Raw genomic sequence first — 25141 nt, 5'->3', positions numbered from 1 at the left:
TCTCTCTAACCACTGATCACCCACCCTGAATACATTATGAAACTGGGCTGATGCTGGCCCACTGCACAGTTCATTTGAGGACATAATGTAATTGTGAGGGATATCAACATAACTGAAGAGTTTGGGTTAGACATCTGCATACTGTGCTTCTCATATGATCTGAATTAATACAGATGATACTGATAACATTAAAGATCTGAGGAAATACAAAGTTAATTTGTGAAGGAGGAAAGAACTCAGTTCAAAATTAATAATAGTTAGTTGTGCTAATTGTGCTTACTACCTGCAGCTGACCTCACAATCAGTGAGTTACAATGAAATGCTGTCAGATCAGGACACAGGTGAGAATAGTGGAGGTTGGGGTGAGGTTTGGACATTGTGTGTGTGTGTGTGTGTGTGTGTGTGTGTTGTGGGGGGGGGGAGGGGGGGGGGGGGGGGGGGGGATTTGAAGAATGAGAGTGTGAAAGGTTGTCTGTCTCAGTGTCACCCCTGTGATGGTCTGGCGACCTGTCCAGGGTGTACCCCACCTCTCGCCCAATGACAGCTGGGATAGACTCCAGCCCCTTATGAGGACAAGCAGGTGTGGGCAATGAATTAATTAATGAATGAAAAATATATATTGTACTTGTTCGTTTTTTCTTACTCCTTTTTTTTCGTTATTTTCAGGTAATTTTCTTTTAACTTTTGAGTCCATTTCTTAAGTTGCCCATTGCCTTCTTCCCATGTTTTTGGAAGAAATCAATGCAATTTCCTCAGGTTTCAAAAGGGTTAAAATTCTTCTTCGAGCATTGCCCATCTATAAATGGTCTTGCTGTCGGGCCCATTCCCACATACACTGACAAGTGTTGCTATAGCGACGGCAGCGCATGTAGATGCAGCAGACAGTAGCTCCGCAAATCCTTGCTACTTTTTCTCGATACCATGGCCCCCTTTGCTGAGGCACAACTTTTCTATGATAGAGAAGTGGCCTGTGCTGAACAGCGAGTCAGACCAGAGGGGAGAAACAAAACTGAAAGTACCAGACGCAGAGGGGGAGGAGAGTCAGTGTCGGGGCGAGACTTAAACGACCTGGACTGAGAGCTTTTCCTCTACCAAGCCTTCTTCTGTCTAATGTCTGCTGGCATGAGAGAAAGTGGATGAAGTGTGACTAAAGCTAATTGAGCAACGGTTTTCCGACACCATGGCCCCTTCTGCTGAAGCACGACCTATCTTCGATTTATCGGCATTGAGAATAGTTTTGTGGGGCTTGGAATGAATACAGTAGACCATGAGAGGGTCGCCACTGACGGCATACGCCAACAAGCCAGTCAGACTGGAGGGGGAGAAATGAAAATGAGATTGCCGGACGAAAAGAGGGAGAAGATCACGGTGTGGCTGGCCTGACTTCCTCTACTGTTCCTCTACCAAGCTCATGCAGCAGATCTGGGACTGCTCTGTGCACATCTTCACAGAGACATGATTAACCCACTAACATCACGGATCAAGCTGTTGCACTGGATGGGCAGACATTGTTGGGAAGGACTCTGATGCAAATTCAAAAAATGCATTGCAGAAATTGAACGATGCCATCAGCAGCAACATCACCAAGCAACTGGATGGAATCTTCATAGCAGCTGCTGATTCTAATCAACTCAACCTTCAAATCCAAAGATGTAGCAGGATCAAGGACCAATGAAATATCATTTTTTAAACTTGTTGTTCTTTCATTAAAAAATGAACAATAAATCTACCTTACCTTACCTTACCTTATACCACCTCCAACATCAGGTGTACATTTATACATGCATACTTAGAAAAGGCTACATTAAAACACGCCATTGTTTCAAGCCCCCCTCTCCACAGGCAGTGGCAGACTGGTCAGCTGGTTAACTGGGGGTTTAGGAGCAGTGACAGGTCTCAGCCACACTGCTAATCACCTGTCAAGCGTACCTATATATTCCTCCTTGCTTCCTGTTCTTGTCCTCCCTTTGCCCTCCCAGTTCACACCCACCTCTCATCCCCTTTCAAACACCTCTCTAAGCCTCATTCCCACTGCACAAAAAAATCCCTAACACCCGCTGGCACATCTGGCATTTTAATGTAATGGGAGTGTGTACAATTGGCATATACTCCTGGGTCAGATGACTCTGCAGTAGACATGGGTTTTTTTTCAGGCCCACGGGCTCCAGTGGGCATTTATGGAAACACAACACCCAGGTCAATGCACTAATTTCAGCTCCATAACCAGTGAGATGCAATGACGCACTGTGTCACTAATTACCAGCACTCAAAATTAGTCTGCACCGAGTTTGAAAGAGAGACTCAATAATTAAGTTATATATATAAAAAGCAACCCTTGTAAAGTTTTCACAGATCAATGTCCATGCAGCTTTTCTCTGGTCTGTCTGTGACAACCCACATGCACACACAGAAAAGCGTACTCATCTGCTGCAGAGACATGTACACAGCTCTGCTTTACTGGCAATAGAAAAGCAGTCCATAGCCTATTGTCTGTGGGTTTACTCATGTTTAAAATACTGCATACAAACACTAATTTTGGTGGGAACAGAATAGTACTCAGCATGTGCACCCCTCTACCCTTTCTCCCTTCTCCAGTTTGCCCCGGGCTTCTAACAGGCTCAGTCTCAGTGCCTGAGTCCCATGTAGTCTCCTCTCTCCTGGCCTCCATTACATCTTTCCCAGGAACAACCAAAAAAAAACATCCCCATTCTCACCTCCATTCAATCACATTACTTTACCGGTATTATCAAACCTTTAATCATATCCTGTTGTGGTGTGGTGCTTTCTATTGACATTTTAAAACAAGTATTTGTTGTTGGCATCACAGTTATCAAGAATACAAGCTACTGAGAGGGCCTGTAGGATGCCCAGAATCTGCTGCAAACTTGGCACTGTGATCACTTTTAAACACTTCTGAATGCTGTTATTGTGTGTTTAAAGCCCCTCGATGTAGAATTTTAAACATGCCTGACTTTGGTGACACCAAGTGGTGAAATCATAGAAGACACTGTATCAATAGGCTATTAATCCTTTCAAACCTGAATCGACATCAGTTTTCTTGTGCTGCTTTCAGACACCTTTTGGTATTTAACCTTTGAACCCTAAGGAAATTGATTTGATTTTTTTCCATATACATGAAAAAAAGGGCAATGAGCAACTTGGCATGAACTGTATATTGCAAGAAATTAGTAGATTTAGAAAAATAGTTTTTAAAAATGGTAGAGAAAAATGTCCAGGAAACAATATTTCTAATTGAGATAGTTATGTATTTCAAATTATTTTATAGAATTAATTGAATGTTTGAGCACTTTTTTCAGGTCAGTTTCTTGGTTTTGTTTTGACTTTCCCATTTTTCATTTGTTCTTTTTTGTGTGTGCTAATTTTCAGGTAATTTTCTTGTACTATTAATTTTTGTATTTATTTACTTACTCATTTCTTCCTAATTTTTGGTAATTTCCTCTTAAGTTGCTTCTTGCCTTCCTCCCATGATTTTGAAGGAAATCAAGCCAAATTGCCTAGGTTTCAAAGGGTGAAAGAAAATACGGCATTAAGTTTGTATAAAATTGTTTTTATTAATAAAATAAATGCCCACATGAAACACATACAGCATGAGTTTTCACTTAGATTTGTACAAAAAAAAAACCCAAATAAATATACTGCATGAAAATCTGCCATGTTGTTTTAGGGTTCTCAGCATAATTAAATGGAAAGGGCAACATTGCAGAAATATATGGGTTATACAATAGTCTGAAACATGGATGCTCGTGAGATGTTCACTCTTATGTCTTAAATGAAATGTTAGTGTTTACTAAATCAGATAATAGTTTGGCAACATACTTTCACATAAATACTCACTTAAAGCTACACAAACCAATTTTGTCATTAACATTTGGTCAAATATTTATGTGAAATGTCAACATGGTTGCTTGCAGTGACAAAATCAGGGAGAGTTATCATTCCGCTGTGCAGTTCCCCTCAGCTCTGACCATTTTCAGTATGTCATTGTTTAGTCTACTGGCTCAGCACCAAATAGTAGACAAAGTTACAGACTTACTGGTGAGCATGGTGAAACTTTGAGCATTCGTTAAAGAACCAGAAACACAACTTCCAATGAAAACTAATGTTTGCTTCATTCCTGCTGTGCAAAGGCAACTGTTTGCAGAATCGTTATGAGAGCGCTGTAAATAAGCTACAGCTTAACGCCTTAACATACCTTAAATCTCTTGCATAATTCTTATGTAACTGTGTTTCAGTATCTTAAATATAGCATCATATACGTACATCCTTTTTAATGTTAGTGGTCTTCCTTTTTCCTGCCTTAGCTAGCACATTGCTACACATATTGGCATGTAGGAACCACCATTATATTAGTGGAATAGTGTGAAACCAGTAACAGGACGGTGCACTGCATCACGACCCCGCCCATCGCATGCCTGGGCATCCTCGTGTCTTTGTGACACAGACAAAACAGGGAGCCACCCTAAGAAAAACAGCTCTGTAGCACTACTAAAGGTCAAAAACTCCACAGGAAACATTTAAAGGGGATCTATTATGCTCCTTTTCCAGTTCACACTTGTATTTTGGATTTCTACAAGAAAACGTTGACGTGCTTTTATGTTCCAAAATCACTTAGTTTGCCTTGTACTGTCTGTTCTGGAACAACTCACTTGGTGTGAAATGCCCTTTTTAACGCCTGTCTCATTAAACCTTCCTCCTGAAAAAGCCCACTCTGCTCTGATTGGTCGCTGATTCCAATTTCCCCGTGTCAGCATTTCAGCCAGGCATGCAGGAGAAGCACCAGACATTGAAGTCAACTTTCATGGTGGCCAGACAGAGTCATTGCACAGTCATGTGATGCCCTGCGCCCAAAAAAGACTATTTCTCATTGACCTACATGGTGAAAGAATTATCTTTTTTTAAATGTCACAGCCGCCATGAAATGGATTCCTGTCACTATCAAGATTTAATCCATTTGGTCCAAAAACATTTGGAATGTTAGAAGAGCTGAAAGATTTTTAAAAAAAAAATGAAACCCATTGTCTGTGGAGCGCCAAACCGGAAGTTCGCAGTTCAGCTGGTGGAGGATAGCCACTTGGCTGCACTCGGCCACGATAACTCTCTAGTATGCATGCTTTCCAAGCCGCACAGTGCGGAAGTAATGCTGATCATCCTCAGTTCATCCAGGTGACTGCCTGCACAGCAGTCAAACATTTTTTCAGCAATTGGCTTGATGCGCCAGATAAAAGGTAACAAAGAATACTAGCTCTATCTAGTGCAAGATATAACAATAAAAAACAATAAAAAACCAATAAAACTTCTGAATACAGGTGAACATGTTTCAGCAGAAAAAAAAATCGATACAATTTAGGGTATGTATTGTAAACAATTGCAGTGGGCTGCCTGGAGTCCATGACATATAAAGAAAGTAGTCATGTACTGATGTCATCTTGCTGCAAATTTGAAGAAAAAGCATTGGAAAAAGTAATCAGAACACTCTAAATCCTGAGTTTTTTTTGCTCCCAGGGATTACTTCTGGCTACTTCTGAACTTTGACCATGTTTGACATCTGACATGATGCTCTGTGTGACAGGAAATATGGAAAAGCATAATAGGTCCCCTTTAAATAAACTAACAAATAAATATGTCACTCTATGTTTTTGGATAGTCTGCTTCACCCAGATGGCCAAAAAAAAAAAAAGATAATCTAATCTTGTTTTAGTTATGGAAAGTCTAGTAGGCTCCTTTGAACCAACACAGTTGTGTAAGCAAATTTTTTCACTAGTTTACTACCCCACTATAGAAACAAGTATACTACCAATATATTTACATATAGTCATAAGTATGCCATCAAACATACTGTAAAAACACATGCAATAATGATGAATGTTAATACACAATAATTGACTGTACTGCATTTCACAGTGAACGTTCTCTGTGAGCACAGGGTTTCCTTGGACAGAGACATGAGCTCACTGTGAGAACAAACCACAGTCATACAGCAAGGACTCTGTGGACCTGCAGCCAAATCACTGCACAACTGCAGCTGTGAGAAAAGTGCATCGACCTCCAGCTCCAAATCACAGGAGGCTCGACGAGGGGACACAGGCAAAACTCAGACAGCACCTCTGTGTCAGCCTCAGACAAAAACCTGTGGGCGCTGGACCCAATAACAGTGACATCATGGGAATTTCCCACTGTTCTGGATCACCCAACCGGTGGCGTTGACATCCAACTTCAGCAGGTTCATGACCCATTCATCCTTCTGAGCTCCCTCCATGAACTCAGACAAGGTTATTTGACCTGTGGGGCACAAAAACACAATCCACAATACATTCAAACATGAATTCCCACCAGTAACTGTTAACCCTCTCTGACCATGTAAGTAAGAAAATCAAATTGTCTTAAAGTAGTGATGCAGATTTCTTTGGCTTTTCTTATGCTAGCTTCTGGTAATGCTCAACTAGTTCCATTAAATTCTATGAAAAGTCACTACAGATTAGGTATGTAACATTCTGGTTATCCTGATAATCATGAAACAATTCCCTGATGGGTAGTAATACCATTCAAATTTTAATTTTCATGATAACTGTGTGTAATTATTTTGCTTCAAAATTACGCTAAATACTGTCAGCATGGTCCACAATTAACACCCACCAAGCGCCAAATGTGGGTAGATTTTCCGTTTGCCGAGTTAAACTCTAAAGGTTATCCACCACACTGGGGGATGAATATTTGTGCCAAAATACTCTGCTGCATTTTGTTGTCATTTAGGGGCACACTGCTCTGCTAAAAACTGCTCCAGTACTGTCAAAATGTGGGTTTCCATTACAGATTTGCACAAAACTTAAGTGATATTTTGGAAAACACAGTGTGGAGATGACTGCGTTTCCACTGAGTGATGTTATACAACTTCTCCTCTGGTGATAACATTCCAAGAAGCATTGCTATGTATGTTTAAAACATTAGCAGCATTATTTCTGCAGCCACTGCACTAACCATCATTATTTACAATCGAAGGCCACGTAGGTGTGTTATGGAGCCATAATGGAAAGGCGAGCCCCTTATACATGGGAGTGGCCACGTATGAGGGATATCTGGGAGGTGATGGTCCAGGATTTCAGAAAGGAATTGAGGATTCAAAAAACGCTCAACTTTTTAAGAATTATGTGATGCAATAACACCTGCTGCATCATGACGGAGGGAGCCAGTTCCTGCCGACAAGTGTAAAGCCATAGCATCATGTGACCTATAAGAGCCAAGAAAGCATTTCCATTGTAGCTTTGTCAAATATGGCTTTTTTGAATTGCCTGAAATATTTTTTTAACCAAACTCATTTTGCCTCCCTCTCATACTGACAGTGACAGTGCAGTAGCTCCACTTCTTCTAATCTTACCTTTCGCCCTTGAAGGATATGCTGCATCACAGGTTATGAGAGGGAACTATTTTAACAAAGAGGCTGTGGTGATGAGCTGTTCAATGGTTTGAATTCAAAATAATTAATCTCAATTAAATTAACTGAAACAAATGTATATGTAAAAAGGCAATTTATTACTTTGGCTGCTAATAAAATATGCTTGGCAGGCAGACTTTTTTAATCTATGGGCCAAATTAGCCGGTGAGTCAAAAATGTTATTTTGGACACTGACTGTCAGACTGTAATGCATCAACCAAACTTAGCAGTAATAATCTCCTAGAGATGCAGCGATGCTGAACGTGCAGCCAGTCCCTTCTGAAAATATCCTAACATGAACCTGAAAGTACTGCACACTGCTTTGTTTATAAGGGTTTTGTGTTGCTTATTTCTACATTTGCTTACTTAAGGTTGTGTTCATTTAGACCTGCACCAGGGAAACTTTTCAATGCCTTTAGGAGGTGTTCTGGTCAAGCACAACCAGTGCCTGTAAAAGAACATATAGGCGAGGAAAAACGTCTGTATGTTGGCAGTTTTCCTGCCTGCAATGTGCAGAAAGTGCAGTTACCTCTCATGGCAACATGCTGCCAAAATTGTACATTTAATGTCTTTTTCATGTTGTTGTTTTTTCACAAAACTGTTATTATTTAATGTTTATGGAAAAGGTGAAAAGTGCTGCAAAATTGGTGAAATGATTTCAATGTGTGTATTAGTATTTTTTTAACATCATGCAGCACATTTAAACTGCTGCGATAATATCGATAACTGGGATCATTTTGGTCCAATAATTGCGATATGAAAATTTCATACCGTTACATCTCTACTATAAATAACAAGTGTCACTTGTTTCAATTATTTATTTGTTTTCTAATAAACACTGTCACTGTACTTACCATCTTTATTCTGGTCAACCAGCTCAAAGATCCTGTCGCAGATTTCAGACGGCGTCATATTGACCTCACTCGTCTGGAGCTTGATTTTGTAGAGAATCTGTGTGACATCAAGTAAATGTTTTTGTCATCAGATACATGAACCCTTTAACACCTGGATAAACATCAGTTTTCTTGTGCTGTGTTTAGATATCTTTCACGGCCATATAAACCTCTAAAAACTGTGAATATTGGGTTGATTTCTTTCAAAAACATAGCGAAAAAACATACCTGGAAAGAAACATCTCACAAAACACGAAAAATTAGTAAAAGGTGACCAAAGTATGACCTGAAAATATTATTAGATATTATCAAAAAACTAGGAAAAAATGTCCAGAAAACTGTATTTTTAATTCTTATAATGAAAGATTATTTTTAGCACTTTCTTAAGGTCATTTTCTTGTTTATTCATTTATTTATATATCATTTTTACTTAACATATTTTCTGGCAATTTTCCTTTGAAAGAAATCAAGCCAATTCCCTGAGATTTCAATGGGTTATTCATCACTTTTGGCTTTATTTACAAAATCTATTACTACAAACAGTCCATGATACTGTTATTAACTACAGGCACTTATCATATAGGCTTCCATGGTCGGGTGTGAAAGTTGATATAACAAAATACACTCTGAGGTTAAAAAAAAATAAGCAGGCTATGCAAACACAAATTCAGCTGCAGTACTTCTCTGAATATATATATATACAGTATAAATATATATATATATATATATATATACACAGTATAAAAGGAATACAACATTTTGTAATTGGATTACTGTTACAAATATAACCTAATTCTCATAGAGTAAACCAGATCACATGGGCTGTAGGCTAATTTTACATCTCTGAATTTAGAGGCTTACTGTAAAGCTTACCAAAGATGTTTTGTGTCAGAGACCCTGTCAGAGACCTTCCACTCCTCATCTAATACTGTGAACTCAGTACATGACCTCGGCTATATTGGGCCAGGACTATAATCTGTCTTAGAGGATTTGTGTTATGAAACCTGGAAATTCTGACCATTTGACACATCAGCTAAGCATATCCCTCCTCACTTTGTTCAAATTGACATTATTTTCTGCAAAACTATGACTCATAACACTTGTATCAATTGCAAAAACAACTGACAGTAAAGTAATGTTGGTAATAAACAGTTGATATGTAAAAAGGTCTTTCATACCCTTATGATCCGTTTCACCTCCTGCCTGTCCAACTTTCCATTCCCGTCCTTGTCATACATCTTGAAGGACCACTTGAGTCTATCTTCAATATTCCCCCGTAAGATCAAGTGAAGTGCTGCTATATACTCGAGGAAATCAAGTGTGTTATCCTGTAAGCAAAAAATACAGAGTTGCAATCACAGCGGTACTAAAATTCCAATTCTAGTTTGAGAATTTGCTGCGTCTTTTACCCGATTTGTGTCAAAAGAGCGGAATATTGTCTCAATGTAGAGGGACTCCTCTGCAGAGCTGCTCTGTACCCCGAAGATCCTCTTGAACTCATGTAGGTGCAGGGCACCGCTGGGACATTCCTTCATGAAAATGATGCACAGGTCCTGGATCTGTTGCAGGTCCATCTCCTCACTGTGGCTCTCCTCTTGTCCCATGGCCTCCTGGATGACTTTGGTCAAATATGTGGCTATGTATTAAAGTTTGGATCTATGAGTCTGCAGTTGACGAAGGCATCTGCTCAAAACTGAAGAGCTTTGCACGACTGTGCAGCAGCTCTCTGAGCAGGCAAAGGGATGGCAGGCAATCCTATAATCTTGTTAATCACTTGATCTTTAGCCACCAAGGTGTTGTCTAACAAAGGCTGACAATCTGGCAATACTACTGACACCCTGGGCCAAAAACACTGATAACTGTGGTATCCACTTAATGACAGAACAAGTGAAGTCAATTTATCCAGCTGGCTGTGATATCAGCTGTATGTGCGTGTGCGTGTGTGTGCGCACGTGTGGAAACACTCCTCACAAAATTATTTGAATTTCTGAGGCTACTTCCACTCCTTACAATGAAGCCACAAAATGGGCCAAAGGTTGGGCCTGTGATTACGGATATGAGATACTGAAAGTATGAGCAGAACAAAATTCTTAATTTTGCTGTTTATTTTCTGTCATTACATTTATTCTCTTGTTTCCCCAGCTTATATGGTAATGAGGTGGGTGTTTCCTTGCATTTTCACACTAGGGATTGGTCCAGGGTGAGTGTGTATGTTTGTGTGTGTGTGTGTGAGTGTGTCAGTTATTTTTATCAACTGACCGGCATTAACAAAACAAATATAGCTCTCTCTCTCTCTCTCTCTCTCTCTCTCTCTCTCTCTCTCTCTCTCTGTGTCTCTCTCTCTCTCTCAATATATTTAAGGTTGAATAAAAAATGACACAATGCTGTACATTGACTTTATTGTTTTTATTGTTTTCTATCTTAAACATTTAATTAACAGTATTATTTTTCTATGTATACAGTGTTATTTTGACTGATAACTGTGTGATCATTTCCAGTGATGAGGAAGGCATGTTGTCATGCTGACTTCAGCACATTCTAAATGTCTTGTTGCTTAAATAGATTGCCTAGTTGGAACTACTTGTTGTATATTTCCTCCACCTAGGTTTTGGGAAGCACAAAGTCTCCCTCAAACATAACAGCAAAGAGATGGCAAAGAAGTCTCAAAAGGGCCTAGAGAGCAGAGCTTCTGGCTGACGGTATTTGCTAACGTGAGGTCTGCATTTGATTGTTGATTAAAGGTGATCAGAATCAGATCAGAGAACAAGCTGTTCTCAATTCTTACAAATGAGTCAGCGCCAGCAACTCCAGTACTCTCAGTTAGTGATCTGAAAAGCCCTCATATCAACTTTGAATTGTGACATTAAGCTAAAACGGCAGCAAGTACCAGGGACTACTTCACTCCCACTCAACATATAATAACACTGTGTCACGGGTGTTTCAAATTTATCCTGTCTATAAAGATATAAATGACAGCCTCTCTCTCCTGAACCTCCTCTCAAGCACTTGACACTCCCTCACGTCACACTCATTACCCACCTACAGATTCTGTCCTCTGTCCTCAAATACAACTCTGTCAATCAAAGGACCTGTCTGCTCAACAGTTTAGTATGGACCCGCCACTGTGGGGCAAGTTTTGTCTTGGACAGGAGATGGGCTTTCATCCAGACCCTGTCTCTGTCTTTGACATGCTGCCTGTCATTGTTGTAAGTAAAAGCCTGGTTCTTTTTTGCCAGTTCCAGATTCAACTCTAGAAGAGCTTGCACATTTTTCAGACGCCTGGGGAGCAGGGTCTAAAAAACACATGCAGCCCAACAAACATGAAAGATCTAATCTTAGGAGCTCTCTTTTCACCACTGTTAGCTAGATGACCGAGTGCTAGTGGGGATACAATATAATATAATTTAATATTATATTATATTTTATTATATTAGTAGTTGTAGTTGTAGCAGTAATATTAGTATTTGTGTTATCATTATAAACACCCCTGTATGTTGTTGTTGTTGTTGTTAGTATTACTATTATTATTATTATGTAGAAATATAAATTATAAATGTATTTGTTTATCATTTTATGTACTGCAAACTGTTGATACTTCTATATACATTATATTATATTATATTTATATTATATTATATTATATTATATTATATTATATTATATTATATTATTATATTATGAGATGGGTCCTTGATCAGCCTTCAGCCTGGTTTGTGAACAGGTCCTGGAAAAAAAGATGATCTGCTGTTGGTAGCACAACAGTCTGCCAGAATCTGCAGGGGGGGAGGCGGCTGCAGGTTGCTGACAGAGACTATAGGTAGAAGTTTGAAGATACCACAATTTAAAAAATTAAGTTGAGAGAACTCAACTGTTACTGAAATTCACTACAACCATTAGAGGTCTCTCTTGGTCACACTACAGCACTTACTGTAATACAACTACAGTAAGCTTACTTATTTACAAAGTGCTGTAGTATGACTGAGGGGAGACCTCTAGTGGTTTTAGTGACAGTAGACTGAAAAATAGGGATGAGTTTGAGTATTATTTCCAATGAAAATTCCCTTAATTACACAAAGCCACATTTTTCCATAGTAAATACTGTAGCATGATTTAGGTGAGACCTCTAGTGGTTTTAGTGAATTTTGTGACAGTAAACTGAATTGTAGGAAAGATATGGATTATGATTTTTTATTCTAAAAATCGCCCAAATTACTCAAAAGCACATTTTTTTTTAATTAAGTGCTGTAGCATGACCACAGGGCACCATTTATTTTGTGAAGTGAAAGTCATGACACCAGACCGCATAACAGTGACGGTATTGAATGTAATCACTAATAAAAATTCCCTGTATATATGCAAAGGCACATTTTTCCTAAATAAGTGCTGTAGTATAATCACTGATACCCATTGATGTGTGAGGTAAATTTGGTGTTAATACACTGTATAATAATTGAAATAAGAATTTCATTCATCAGTGATTGATCACCAAGGTTCAAATCTGTCAATGCCTTTCCAACTTTGTGTCACACACGCAGTTTGTAAATCTCAGAAGGTTGACTTTATTGTTGAAGTTCTGACTTTTTTTTTTCTCAAGACTTTCAACTTTATCTTTCAATATTTCCTCCTCTCAAAGTGATTTCTCCTGTCTGGCCCTAATCACCTTCCATAGCGTCTAGTGGTGAAGTTGCAGGTTGTAACCAACAGAAACTTCTCCTGTGTGCCATGTGTGGAGAACTGGAGTGTAGGAGAACTATACGCAGCCACAGGAAACTGTTAAAATCTTGGTGTTATGTTTGATAATAACCTTAGCTTAAACAAGCATGTTAACACAATTGTTCAGTCTTGTTTTATGCAGCTCAGGAGACTCTGGTATGCCAGATAGCCAGACCACCCCATAACATGTAGGAATCAGGATCAATATCCTGTGACTTACTGACAATAAAGAACACACAGAAAATGAAATGGGCTGAGGAACATAACTGTAATATAAACCAGAATAACTATTAACACTGACATTTACTGTAACACTGTGTCATTGCTGGAAATCAGTTTATAGCTATAATAAGATATATGTTATAAATTTACTCCATTATGATTTTCACATTTAGGTTTATAGCAAAAATAATATTCCATACATTAAAGCAGAACCCTGAAAAAATAGATATATAACAGAAAAATAATTATGTGGTGGGTTTGGTAAAGAGAGGCTCCATATGGCCCTGGGCCTGCAGAGATGTGTCCCACAGTGACTGCTGCACCCACACATGGTCACATCAGTCCTCCTGCTGCTCACGAAATGCTCCTCATCCTCAGCACTTGTTACAGTGCAGAAACACTGTGAAGTCACATCTGTCCGGAGCCAGGGCGAGAGCTACCATCATCCACATCTACACGATACCAAACTGAGCCAGGTCGCTCAGCTCCATGTCACCAAAGGCCTCCCAAGGGCACACCACTGCAGAGTCTGCGGGGCAGAAACACTAGGTGAGTCCACACTAAACATGGATCAGTTGTCATCTTAGAATAATAAGGATCCATCAGACATTTTAGTCAAAATTGAGTTATTTATATATTCTTATTCTGTGAAAATTTATTAACACTATGTGAGGTGTCTTTTAAAGTTTGATGCATTTTTTGGAATTTTTGTTTAGGAAAAAAAGGTTCATATAATTTTTGCTATCTGGAATACAAAACTTTGAAACTCAGTATCTCAAAGCTGCTCAATACACGAAAATAATTTTATAATTCTAAGGTGGTGAAGTTCCAGACAAATACCAAATTCAGCCTCACCTCCGAGACCCTCCATCCCTGGGACATCGTTGTCAAAACTTTTTTTGAAAAAAAAAAAAAACAAAACAAAACACAGGAGCCAAAGTGAAACATTTTGCAAATATTAGTGGACTATTGGCATGATGTGTGTGTTGTAGACCTGTAGAAAAGTCTCACCCCTTCTGTCCAGCTTTGGGAGCCTTGCTCTTGAACTGCCTGGTCTCCTTCTGCTTGAACTTGGGGGGAGCGGCCTTGGAGCCTTCACACCTGCTGCTGCGTTCATCTTGGAGACTTTTGATTAAGACAGAAAAATGTGTTTTACACATCATATTTGCTGGAGATTTCCATGTGCTTCGGTGATGCACTTCATCCTCTTATGTTTTGCAGCTTCTACATATGTAGTTCTATTCATAACCTGTTTTGACCTTAATGCTCTTATTATCTTCCTATCTGCTTACTTTTCATAAACACTCTCCATATTTTACTATGCTAATCCTATTAGTGTCAGTCCTAAAGCCAGGGGTCAGCTGTTATAGGATCACAACATGGTGGCGAGTCGAGGATCAGCCTGCAACACCTGAGGATCAAAATCTGCCCGCAAACAAGATCTCATTGATCCAGCTTGTGTTCTGGGACAAAGGTGGACTAGGGCAGGACTCTAATCTATTTTTTCAAAGATTATATTCAACATGTTTAGCATCTGAACACAACTAAACCCGGCCACCTCGAGTGGATCTGCATTACAACTGCACAAATACTCAAAGATGAATGTGGTGGTGTTCCTTCAGCTCCTTCAACAGGAGACACTGTTGAATTAATATGTCATAAATAATGACAAATATCCTTTGCTAAAGTTACCAGACTCAAAACAGATAGCAAACTGAAAAAACAGCCAAAAAAAGGAATATATTTTAAATCACAAAAAGAAAGAAAACAATGGAAAAAAGGAAAACATATGAACAATGATATTAGCAAACCAGTTTGACTTCTTTCAAAAACATGAAATGGCATTAAATGTCCCGCAAAGTGCAAAAAATTAGTAAAAGATGACAAGGATATGGCCTGAAAAAATGCTAAAATTAGTTAATTTAATATTTGTGACTTTTTGGAATTATTATTATTTTTATTGTTATTTTGGGCAACAGGATGACTATATATGTATATATATACATACAAATTGCAATATAATAATGATAGTAAGAAAACAAATTGAAAGTAAAGGTAACATCACCTTAATGGGCAGCGATCATAGAAAAATAACGTTGAGGGTAAGTGAAAGGTCAGGGTAACAGCTGGCTAAGCAGAAACAGCAAAACAGGAGTGTTTAGGGATAAAAAGTTATTGTGCCACTATGTTGTACAGCAGTGGTTCCCAACCTTTTCCCTCAAGGGACCTTTTTTCATCATTGAGTAAAGAGACAACCCCTAAATAAGTATTCGCAGCCCCTACAGGATCCCCAGGTTGGGAACCAATGTTGTTCAGTTATTCAGTAGAGGGGATGCTCTGAGTGTGAGAGAGATAGTTACAATTGCAAGATATGTAATAAATTAAAATGAGTAAATAAATAAACAGTAATAAAGTGAAACAGATATTTCAAAAATTAAAAAAATTACATTTTATTTCATTAAAAATGGAGACATAAAAAGGGTGAGGGTTAAGTTTTTGAATCACCGTGTAGCTAAAAAGTGAAAGTGCACTTTCTAAAACTACACACCATCTCTGAGAAAAAATGCACTTACCTGGTTTGCTGTAGGACTGGACGTCCAAAAAAGTCTCTTTGCAGAGAAGAAGCAATAAATCAGCTGCAAGACAAAGAGAGAGTCTTCTTTCTTCTTGCAGTCTGTCTATTCTGCCTCAGCATCACACCATCGCCCCGCCTTTATAGCCTTGGTGAGACCACCTCCCACTTACTGTCAGTAGACACATGGTGGTTATGAAAATCAGAGGGCTGAGGGTTATTTTGAGTGTCGGCTTATATTGGAGCCTGATAAGTCAAAGATAATCGCAAGGACATCAAAGGGTAAGACTTTTGAAAATAGTGACTTACACATTTGGAATACTGAGAATAAAGTGCCCAGATAGCTTTTTCTTGCAGTGTTTCTTATTTAAAAAAAAAAAAGTGGTATCCCAAAGATTGTCTGGTGATTTCATCACTCGTTTGTAAAAAAAAAAGAAAACGTAAATGGTAAATCTACAATGGTTTTACAGCAGTTTTACTCACTTGTTGTAACTGATTATTAAATATATTACAATAATATAAATAAATAATAATAAATAACTGACACTCACCGTGTCACTGACATGTGCTCATTAGTATATCAGTATTAATCAGTAAAAAAGGCAAAGTGGCTTAGCGTTAGGCAGGGACACCATGGTGAGAGAATAAAGGCTTACAGGTAATAATCTCTCGCACACTGTAAAGTCATGAGACCTTTGCATAACAAGTGACATGTACTAAGCTGTGTGATCTGGGTTCGACTTTACATGATTCCATTAACAGCATCAGAGATGTCCTGACATCTGAGGCTGAGACGAACATCCACGTAGACAAAAGCAGGCTACACTACATAAAAAAACATACTCTTAAAATAACATCCTGTGTACACTGTATAATTCGTTTGTCTTTAAAATGGCTCTAGTTTGTAAAGTAATTTTTTACACTTAAAATTTTTAAAACATTTACAATCTTCTAAGTATATCTAACATGTTCTCAGTGAATAATTCAGGATGATGGAAGATTTTTAATACAGTGAGAAAAAATATTGGAGAAAACAAATGCATAAAAGCCTCTGTTTGGCAGCAGAGGAATGTAATATCTCCTCCAGGACATACAGTTTGTGTTACATTTATCATTTTTACAATACTGAATGTATTTTTGTCTATGCAAACCATATATTGTTTTGTGATGATGAATGTTTTGTGAATGTGTTAACCAATTTCTTTGCTTCTGACAGTCAGTACAAACTCAGGCTTGCAGCCAAATGTTAGCAGGTTTGAACCCATAGAATTTTATTTGATATCTAGCAGAGATCCCAAATTTTTAAAAGATCCCAAATATGTCGGGCACATTAGGCAATATTCAAAAATTAACACAAGACACAGAACTTAAAAAATACATTCTTGGGTTTGAATAATTCACTCAGTAAGAAGATACACGACACACAGCCTCTACAGCAAGATGATACAGGAAACGTGATGTTGTCAGACCTGTAAGATGTTAATAGAAAACATAAAAACTACATTTTATTTGGTAACACTTCAGATTGTGTTTGGAACTCTTCTGAGAAGAATTTATATTGTAGGTATTTTTAACATTCTTTTATTAGGTTATAGCATATGACCTGAACAACAATCTGGTGTTTGGGTGGAAATTTAAGATACATTTACCATGTGAGCATGTTTTAACTACTGGGTGCGTATTTTAATTTTAATCATAATAATAATCTTCTACATTGAAGTACCCATACAGTGAGTTGTATAGTCAATAAATTAACAATAAATCAGAGATTCTATTTAATTTGACTCGTATGTTTTTAACAACAACAACACTCAGACATGTGCCTCTCTTGCATACTTTGAACAAAACTTGCATAATAAGATTGCAAAATGTAAAACTGTGACAACTAACATGTGTTCACTCAGCTCAGCGGGCTGATCCTTTAGGCTGTCTCAAAATACACAAACTCTTAGTGCCTGAGGGCAGTCATCATTAATGACTGGATTACATACAGACTAGTGACACATAAACACCCGGAGTGAAGACACAGAACTTTTACTCTCTTCACCTCCGGTCAGGTCGGACTCTCCATTTTAACTGTTTTGACATGTTTTCTGTGTTAAAGACATACAGTTTGAGATTGTACTAAATTGCGTTTTTATGAGGATGTGAGTGAATTATATATCAAAATTAATTTTTTTTATGAATTAAATTCTGAAGGATAATCCTCCAAGTCAGGGGTCACACCCTGGACAGGTCTCCAGACTATCACAGGGCTGACACACAGACAACCATTCACACTCACATTCTCACCTCCGGACAATTTCAAGTCACCAATTAACCTGCATGTCTGTGGACTGTGGAAGAAGAGCACGTAGCTTGAAACATCACTGTTTTTTGTGGGTATCTCAATACAAAAAACTGTAAAGGGAGGTGATGTGTGCGTACCTTCCTCTGTTCAATGTTTGCACTTAAATGCGGTTCCAGCACCTTCTTTAACCTTTCTATCGATGTGCGCAACTTTTTGCATGTTAGCCAGAGACAGGACATACAGTATGAATAATTCCTTCCTTTTGTAATTTGTTTATATATATATATATATATATATATATATATATATATATATATGAAACACGTCGGTTTAATAAAGTTGTTATTTAAACTACAAGTGTTACTGGAGCTCTTTGACCTTTTCAAGGCTTTCTTCATTCTCCATGCACCTTGGAAGTTGATGAAGTTGTGCCAGAAACCTCCACTGAACTAAGCCAAGCCAACCAACTAGAGGTGGGAGACACCAAAAAAATTGGGTTTGTATCTGGCATCAAGTAATAGAGGGCCAGAATCACCAATATGCCTTGCCGGGGCTGAGACAAGGTGATCTGCCAAGCCTGGTATATGGGTGCAGACGTTTTCTGCTGCTTCAAGATAGCACTGCACCATCAGTGCGCCTGGCTGACCTCAGCTCATTATAAGATCTACAGACCCAGGAGCGCACAGGTACATTTGCTACTTACACAACTTTGTTGGTCTAAAACAAGCAATGATACCTGCGCTGCACTGTGCGCGACTTTGTACTGAGTGTAACTCATTTTCATTTGTGCAGGGAAGTAGAGCTGTCTTCTCTCCCACACACTATTTCATCCAAATCCATACTCATTTCCCACCAAAATTAGGGTGCACACTCAGGTTTCTGGCCAGTCTGTCAGCAGGCGTGTGTGTGTGTGTGTGTGTGTGTGTGTTGTCTTATTGGTGTGTCATGAACAGGCAGGAGAACAGGAAAACAGTAGAAAGCAGGAGGAACAGACGTCTTTGAACACTTTTCAGTGTTTTCTTCTCTTTAAATATCTCTTTACATATCTCTTTCAAACTTGGTGCAGACTAATTTGGAACAATGTTTGAGCGCAGCTTAGGAAGAGATGGAAGGTAATTAGTGATGCAGCATCATTGCATCTTGCCAGTTAAGGAGCTTGATTTAGCTGTCCCGAAGTCCCTCCCCTGTCAGCGGCCCTGGATATCAATACTGATATCCTACCTTTTATTAATAAAAGTGACATTTGTGTATTTTCATGTAGGGGAGAGCAGGGGGTCATTATTTATGAGGTGAATAATCAGTCTGCTAAAGTAACAACTAATGATGACCAATTACAGTTTGAAATGTAATATGTAAATGTGACTTAAATATCAATTTAATTCATGATTAAATCATGACTGAATCAGGTTGTCATCATTCTTTGATTCACTTTATTAAATGTGTTTTGTTCTCTGTTTTTTGTTTTTTTACATATGGACACATGGATGCGGTGTGACCATGTACACATTAATTGGTTATTATACTCTTGATTGTACAAATGAGAGTCCGTGTCAGCCCCCAGGAGCAAACCAATATCACCGTTTTAGAGGTGTGCCTTTGCAATGCCGAGCTTGAGGGGGCCAATCACTGGCCCACAATCCCCAGCCGATCACTTCACCAAGTTTTCTCTTTTTTCTCGTGGTTTTATTCCTCTTTCATGAGGCCATCACTGCTGTTATGAGTCAGATTACACGAGTCAGAGTCTAGCAGCAATGCTCGTACATACTTTCTGCATCGAACATCCATGGACAAGAATGGTCACACATATGCATATGCGGTTTTATTGATTGTACAAATGAGAGTCCGTGTCAGCCCCCAGGAGCAAACCAATATCACTGTTTTAGAGGTGTGCCTTTGCAATGCCGAGCTTGAGGGGGCCAATCACTGGCCCACAATCCCCAGCCGATCACTTCATAGTAGTTTTCAACTAGTTAGCTACAGTAGTGCTAGCTACCATCTGCTTATCGTTATCAAATCCCTGATAATTATGGATTCTACTAACTTTCTGCTTTAATAAGAATGAATGAACACTGCAAAAAAAAATCGTGTTTTGTTTAGATTATCAAACGGACAAATTTGTTTCTGTCAGTATCAGCCAGCACAGCTAGCCCACTAGCTAATTGAAAATGTTTCTATTTCTACTTTAGAATGTTGATAAAAAAACTTTGTTGTCTGTTAAACTTGACAAGTCCGCATGTCAAGAGAACAAGGGTACAAAATCCCTAGGGGAGAAAATGAGAATCCATGGCTCCACATCCTGGGGTTTGCGGGGACAACTGATAGACCCAGCTGAGAGGAGCAGAGCACAGCTGGGTCAGCGGGCCTGCTGGAGGCTGCTTAGGCTTAGAGTCAGACGGCTGGAGGAGCATTACCGTAATTAGGATCAATGCACCAAGTATAGTATATCACTGTAGCCCTGACATTACATAATCTAATTATTATAATTTAAAACATTTCCTAAATTTGATAAAATTATATTTATGGAATTTTTATGTTCCTCAAATGAAAAAGTTATTTGTCTTTGCACTGGCCAATAATTTGTGGCCTGTGAAAATGAGACGTTTTTCTCTTATATTGGTCAAAGTGCGCTCAACATCTCAAAAAAATGTTCTTTCACTGAAGAGAAGAGCAAAAATAAGAAAACATTGGTGAACCCCAAAAATCATTAGGTACTAACAAATTAAGAACAAATCGTGGCTACAAATAACAGAAATTTGGTTTGCATATGGTTTCTTGCACTGATCCATTGTGTATGAAATGGTTAGGATTATACAGCTAAGGCGAGAAGGATGCCAATAATGCAAGGATAGACCAGAGCAATGTCACTAAAATATATTTTATTATATGACATAAAGCATTAGCCACACAGTACACAGCTATACTTAATGTGATAGATAGATAGATAGATAGATAGATAGATAGACAACAAATATTTACATGGACCTCAGTGATTTTGTTGTTGACTGACGTTCACCTATCATCCCGTTAATGAAACTCTAGCAGAGGTACAGTGTGTTACACTTTTACACAGGTGCTGGGCTACACAGGACGACAAGGATCCCATCAGAGACATCCTGAAATCTCATTCAGATCTAATCAAAGAGATACAGAGCTCAGAGAGATGCTAAAACTTCCAGGTAGTGAGGTGTGTTGGCCCAGGACAGAAGAAGAGTCATTCTTGGGGGCTGCTGTCCAAGAGCTTTTTCCTCCACTTAACAAGGGAAGAGAAAAAAAATCCCTCCGCTCATCAGCCGCCTTTAAATGGTACCCATTCAGGCTCATCTCCCTGCCTAATGAGGGGGAGAACTCACGAGGAGAGCACAAAAAAAAAACTGCTGGATTGCAGCCACCAGGAATAAACTGTTTCCATTTGGCTGAAGGTCTAGACGATGCCAAACTGGGCCAGATCACTCAGCTCCATGTCACCAAACGCCTCCCAGGGGCAGATGACCGCTGCGTCTGCAGGAGAGGACCCACACATTAATGGATCTTACCTTTATCCTTTCATTCTACATAATGAGTTACTCCTTATTGGTATTGTTTTTGCCCTGACTGATAGTTACCTCCAAGGCCATCCATCCCAGGGACATCATCAAATCTGAAAAAAAGGACTCCGTTATCTTACAGTTGTAGTTATCCCATGGTGGTGTTGTTTTTTAATTTCTTATCTAGATTTCAGGTGCCATGTTGCAGGCAACTGGGCTGAGTTTCTCTCATCTTAGCGACTTCTTCAGTTCTCTCCTCTCTCCCTCTCGCTCCTCTTGGATCAGAGGTGAAACGTCTCCAAGAAACTCAGTCCAGTTGCCTACGATGTACCTAGAATCAGCATGAGCTGGATGACTAAAAATCTTCACCAACATATTTTATTTTCGAGACTCACCCCTTCTGTCCAGCTTTGGGAGCCTTGCTCTTAAACTGCCTGGTCTCCTTCTGCTTGAACTTGGGCGGAGCGGCCTTGGAGCCTCCGGTTGCTGCTACTGCTCCTGCATTCATATCTATTACAACAAAGATTCAGACATTAAGTAAAAACAGAAAGAAACAGAAAAGGGAGCTGATACTGTAATTGTGATAATGTGGTGTGATGCAATGTGAATGTTTTACAAATAATCTCCATACAAAAAGAAGGTTATAACTCCAACTAAACAATTTATCTCTATGTCTAATGTCACAGCAACGCATTTAAAATAAAGCCTAACGTGGCATTATTGTTCTCTTGCATGTCCTGTATATGTGTTGAACTTTACATATAATTTAAAATGCTCCATATGCACAGCGACTACATACAATTCTGTCAGCATGTGAGTCTGTGCTGCTGTGTTGTGCCAGATGTGAGTCTCACCTGCGTGTTGTTTTTTTCTGGGAAATTGGATGGGCGAAGAGAAGCTGCCTGGAAGCTCTGAGCAAAGGAAGAACAGCAAAACAAAGAGAAGGTTCTCTTTCTTTTTGCAGTCTCTCTGTCCTGCGCTCTCCCCCAGTCTTACAGTTTATATACCTGCCGTGGTCAGACACAAAGCTGCTAACAGAGCTGAGATGGATTATTACAGAGATAATCTTATGAACCTGAGAACAGCCCGTACCTGTGGTGCAACATGTACTGTCTGCGTCACGTCCCTGTTTGCTCCGAGTCTGTGCATGTTTACCAGATACGAAGCATTCTGAGTCATTATGAGCTCATCAATAAAGTCATATTTTAATAATGTAGTCTTCGATTTAAGGGGAAAAAAAGACAGTGAGAAATGGTGCGCTAAGTGAGCTGTAGCCAAAGGGACAGAACAATACCTTTGTTAAAGAGGAACTATTTTCATATTCAAATTTCAAATATTAAACCTATGATATAAGACAGTCCAACAATATTAGTAAACATTAACAACTTCCTTAAATACAAAAACCAGAGTTCTAAAATACAAATGTGTGATGTTAGGGTATAAAGTCTGGAGCTGCTCCACAGAAAATGAACAGTGAACGAGGACACTGAGAGCAGCCAGGGGAATGCGTTGGGTATGTGGGAGCATTTTCTGCATCACAACACTACAATAGAATAAAGCTCATTTGGGTTAAAAAAAGAAAACATATATTCTGTGGGTCCACAAAATCATTCATTATCTCTGGAGCAGCTCCATACTTTATACATGACGACATCACAAGTTTTTTTTTTTTTTAAATATTTTTTGGGTGGTTTTGCCTTTAATTGATAGGACAGCACACATGTGAAATGGGGAGAGGGAGAGGGAATGACATGCAGCAAAGGGCTGAGGCCGGAGTCGAACCCGCAGCAGCTGTGGCGAGGATACAGCCTCTATACATGGGGTGCCTGCTCCATCCACTGAGCCACCAGATGCCCCATAACATCACAAGTTTGAGACTTCCTTCATGTGTTTCTGTTTTTTGGAAAGAGCAGCTTGTGTTCACAAATGTTAATTAAACTTTACTTGGCCATGAAAATAACATTTTGGACTTTGTAATTTTCAGTGGCGCCCCCTTTGATAACTCAGAAATTGATGTTAAGAGAATTGTTAAAAGTCACACTTGAGAATTGTGCCATTTGAAGAAGACATATAAAACTGTGCCAGCTGACCTCCGGTATTTTTAGAATATATTATACTCAGTTGCACAGATTAGATCAAATTTGATTGGATTAGATCAGAAAACATCAGATTAGATTACAAACAATTAGATCAGACTACTGCAGATTAGGGCAGACACCACAGACACACTGTATAGTAAACTATGTCCAAATTCAAACAACACACTGACCACACACTGACAGACAGTTCCCACAGGGCTGACAGAGAACAACATGTCAGACAGTGTATATTTGGAGGGAGGCGGTTGGTGTTTAGATTGGATTACACTTGACTGCCTGAGTTATGAGGGGGTGATGTAATCTTCAACCCACATAGCCACCTAGCTTACTTTGTTGCTTAACCCACCATATGCACTGGAACTGGATCTGGCAGGAGTGCAAACAAGTCAGTGCTACATAAGAGCAGAGGTGGCCTTTTGTGTCCATAGCTGACTTCATACTGTATCACAAAAGACAACTGGTTGTGGTAAGGGCCAATGTCAGCATAAATACAAAGAGACTTACTGACAGGAAAATGACTTTGACACAACACCTCTTCAAGTCTTGTTGTTACCTCCAATATAGAATATTAGCATACCAAATATAGAGATCAAAAGGGAGAAAAATATGTGTGTAACAGTTCACAAAATTCACTCTTCACTTCGATACAGTAAAGTGGTTTCATAGTTCGGTACAGTTTTTAGATTATTTTATTGTATGCTATTTTAATTTATTTATTAATTAAAGCTAAAAAATGCTCTGCAGCTACATCTTACAGATTGCATTTAGGAGACTAAGAGGACACAAGTAAGGGGAAAAGTGATAATCACATTTCTGTCCTCACTGCATTACAGTACTTTCAGCCAGACTGTGAGGAGGACAATTGCATTGAATAACATGAAGTACTTCTTCAAACCACAGGCTTCTGGCCTCACTGGTTGAGCTGCATGCCATGAATATGCTGTCGAGGGCTTTGATGACACACAGTAGGTGTTCTGCTACTGGTTTCCTTGCACTCCAGCAGGTGTCAGAGCGGCAATGCAAGAAGCAGCCTTTTTGTTGAGATGGACCATTGATTGATCTGATCTAACAAGTGTATTGAGGCAGCCTGTTCTCATTCCAAAATCATCAAATCCCGTTGCTTTGACAGTGCTTTCAGCATACGACACCAAAAGCTACCTTCCGCATCTGCATGATACGCCCCTGTGCGACATCAGCTAAGAACATGGATGGACAGAGCTTGTCGCAGTATTATAATATGTTGCCAGACAGCCGGATGGCACTTGCCACGTCCACATGATACATGGATGGGGAGCGTCAGCTGAAAACTCGACTGGACAGAGCCCGTCATGTCTGCATGATACACCACAGAATGCCGTCAGGTTGAAATGCTAGCTAC

The 25141-nt window shown here is 39.1% G+C and overlaps 2 protein-coding genes across 2 annotated transcripts; both read right to left on the bottom strand.

Annotated features, from left to right (window-relative positions):
* Positions 1-6178: 6178 nt before the first annotated feature.
* Positions 6179-9947, bottom strand: LOC121945600 (guanylyl cyclase-activating protein 2-like). The gene is made up of 4 exons (XM_042489868.1): positions 9753-9947; positions 9522-9671; positions 8305-8401; positions 6179-6300 (listed from the first exon to the last, which is right to left on the bottom strand). The coding sequence occupies exons 1-4, from the start codon at positions 9945-9947 to the stop codon at positions 6179-6181; spliced, it is 564 nt and encodes a 187-aa protein (XP_042345802.1).
* An 11052-nt stretch (positions 9948-20999) lies between these two features.
* LOC121945173 (retinal cone rhodopsin-sensitive cGMP 3',5'-cyclic phosphodiesterase subunit gamma-like) lies at positions 21000-22776 on the bottom strand. Its single transcript, XM_042489210.1, has 4 exons — positions 22519-22776; positions 22060-22174; positions 21743-21777; positions 21000-21638 (listed from the first exon to the last, which is right to left on the bottom strand). The coding sequence occupies exons 2-4, from the start codon at positions 22170-22172 to the stop codon at positions 21562-21564; spliced, it is 225 nt and encodes a 74-aa protein (XP_042345144.1). The 5' UTR covers positions 22173-22174; positions 22519-22776; the 3' UTR covers positions 21000-21561.
* Between the last annotated feature and the right edge of the window lie 2365 nt (positions 22777-25141).

Source organism: Plectropomus leopardus, chromosome 1 (genome assembly GCF_008729295.1).
Source record: "Plectropomus leopardus isolate mb chromosome 1, YSFRI_Pleo_2.0, whole genome shotgun sequence".
Taxonomy (NCBI): Eukaryota; Metazoa; Chordata; class Actinopteri; order Perciformes; family Serranidae; genus Plectropomus; species Plectropomus leopardus.
Note: the sequence above shows the minus strand (reverse complement) of the source record. Positions and strands in the feature narration are given on the sequence as shown.

Bases quoted from the DNA above. Each gene is read 5' to 3' on its own strand.
- LOC121945600 (XM_042489868.1), bottom strand. From the start codon at position 9,947: ATGGGACAAGAGGAGAGCCACAGTGAGGAGATGGACCTGCAACAGATC. The intron at 9,672-9,752 runs GTAAAAGACGCA...TTTTGCTTACAG, and splicing joins GCTCTTTTGACACAAATCGG to GATAACACACTTGATTTCCT. The intron at 6,301-8,304 runs GTAAGTACAGTG...TGTGCCCCACAG, and splicing joins GGTTGACCAGAATAAAGATG to GTCAAATAACCTTGTCTGAG.
- LOC121945173 (XM_042489210.1), bottom strand. From the start codon at position 22,172: ATGAATGCAGGAGCAGTAGCAGCAACCGGAGGCTCCAAGGCCGCTCCG. The intron at 21,778-22,059 runs GTGAGTCTCGAA...CCTTTTTTTCAG, and splicing joins CCCAAAGCTGGACAGAAGGG to ATTTGATGATGTCCCTGGGA. The intron at 21,639-21,742 runs GTAACTATCAGT...CCTCTCCTGCAG, and splicing joins TGGGATGGATGGCCTTGGAG to ACGCAGCGGTCATCTGCCCC.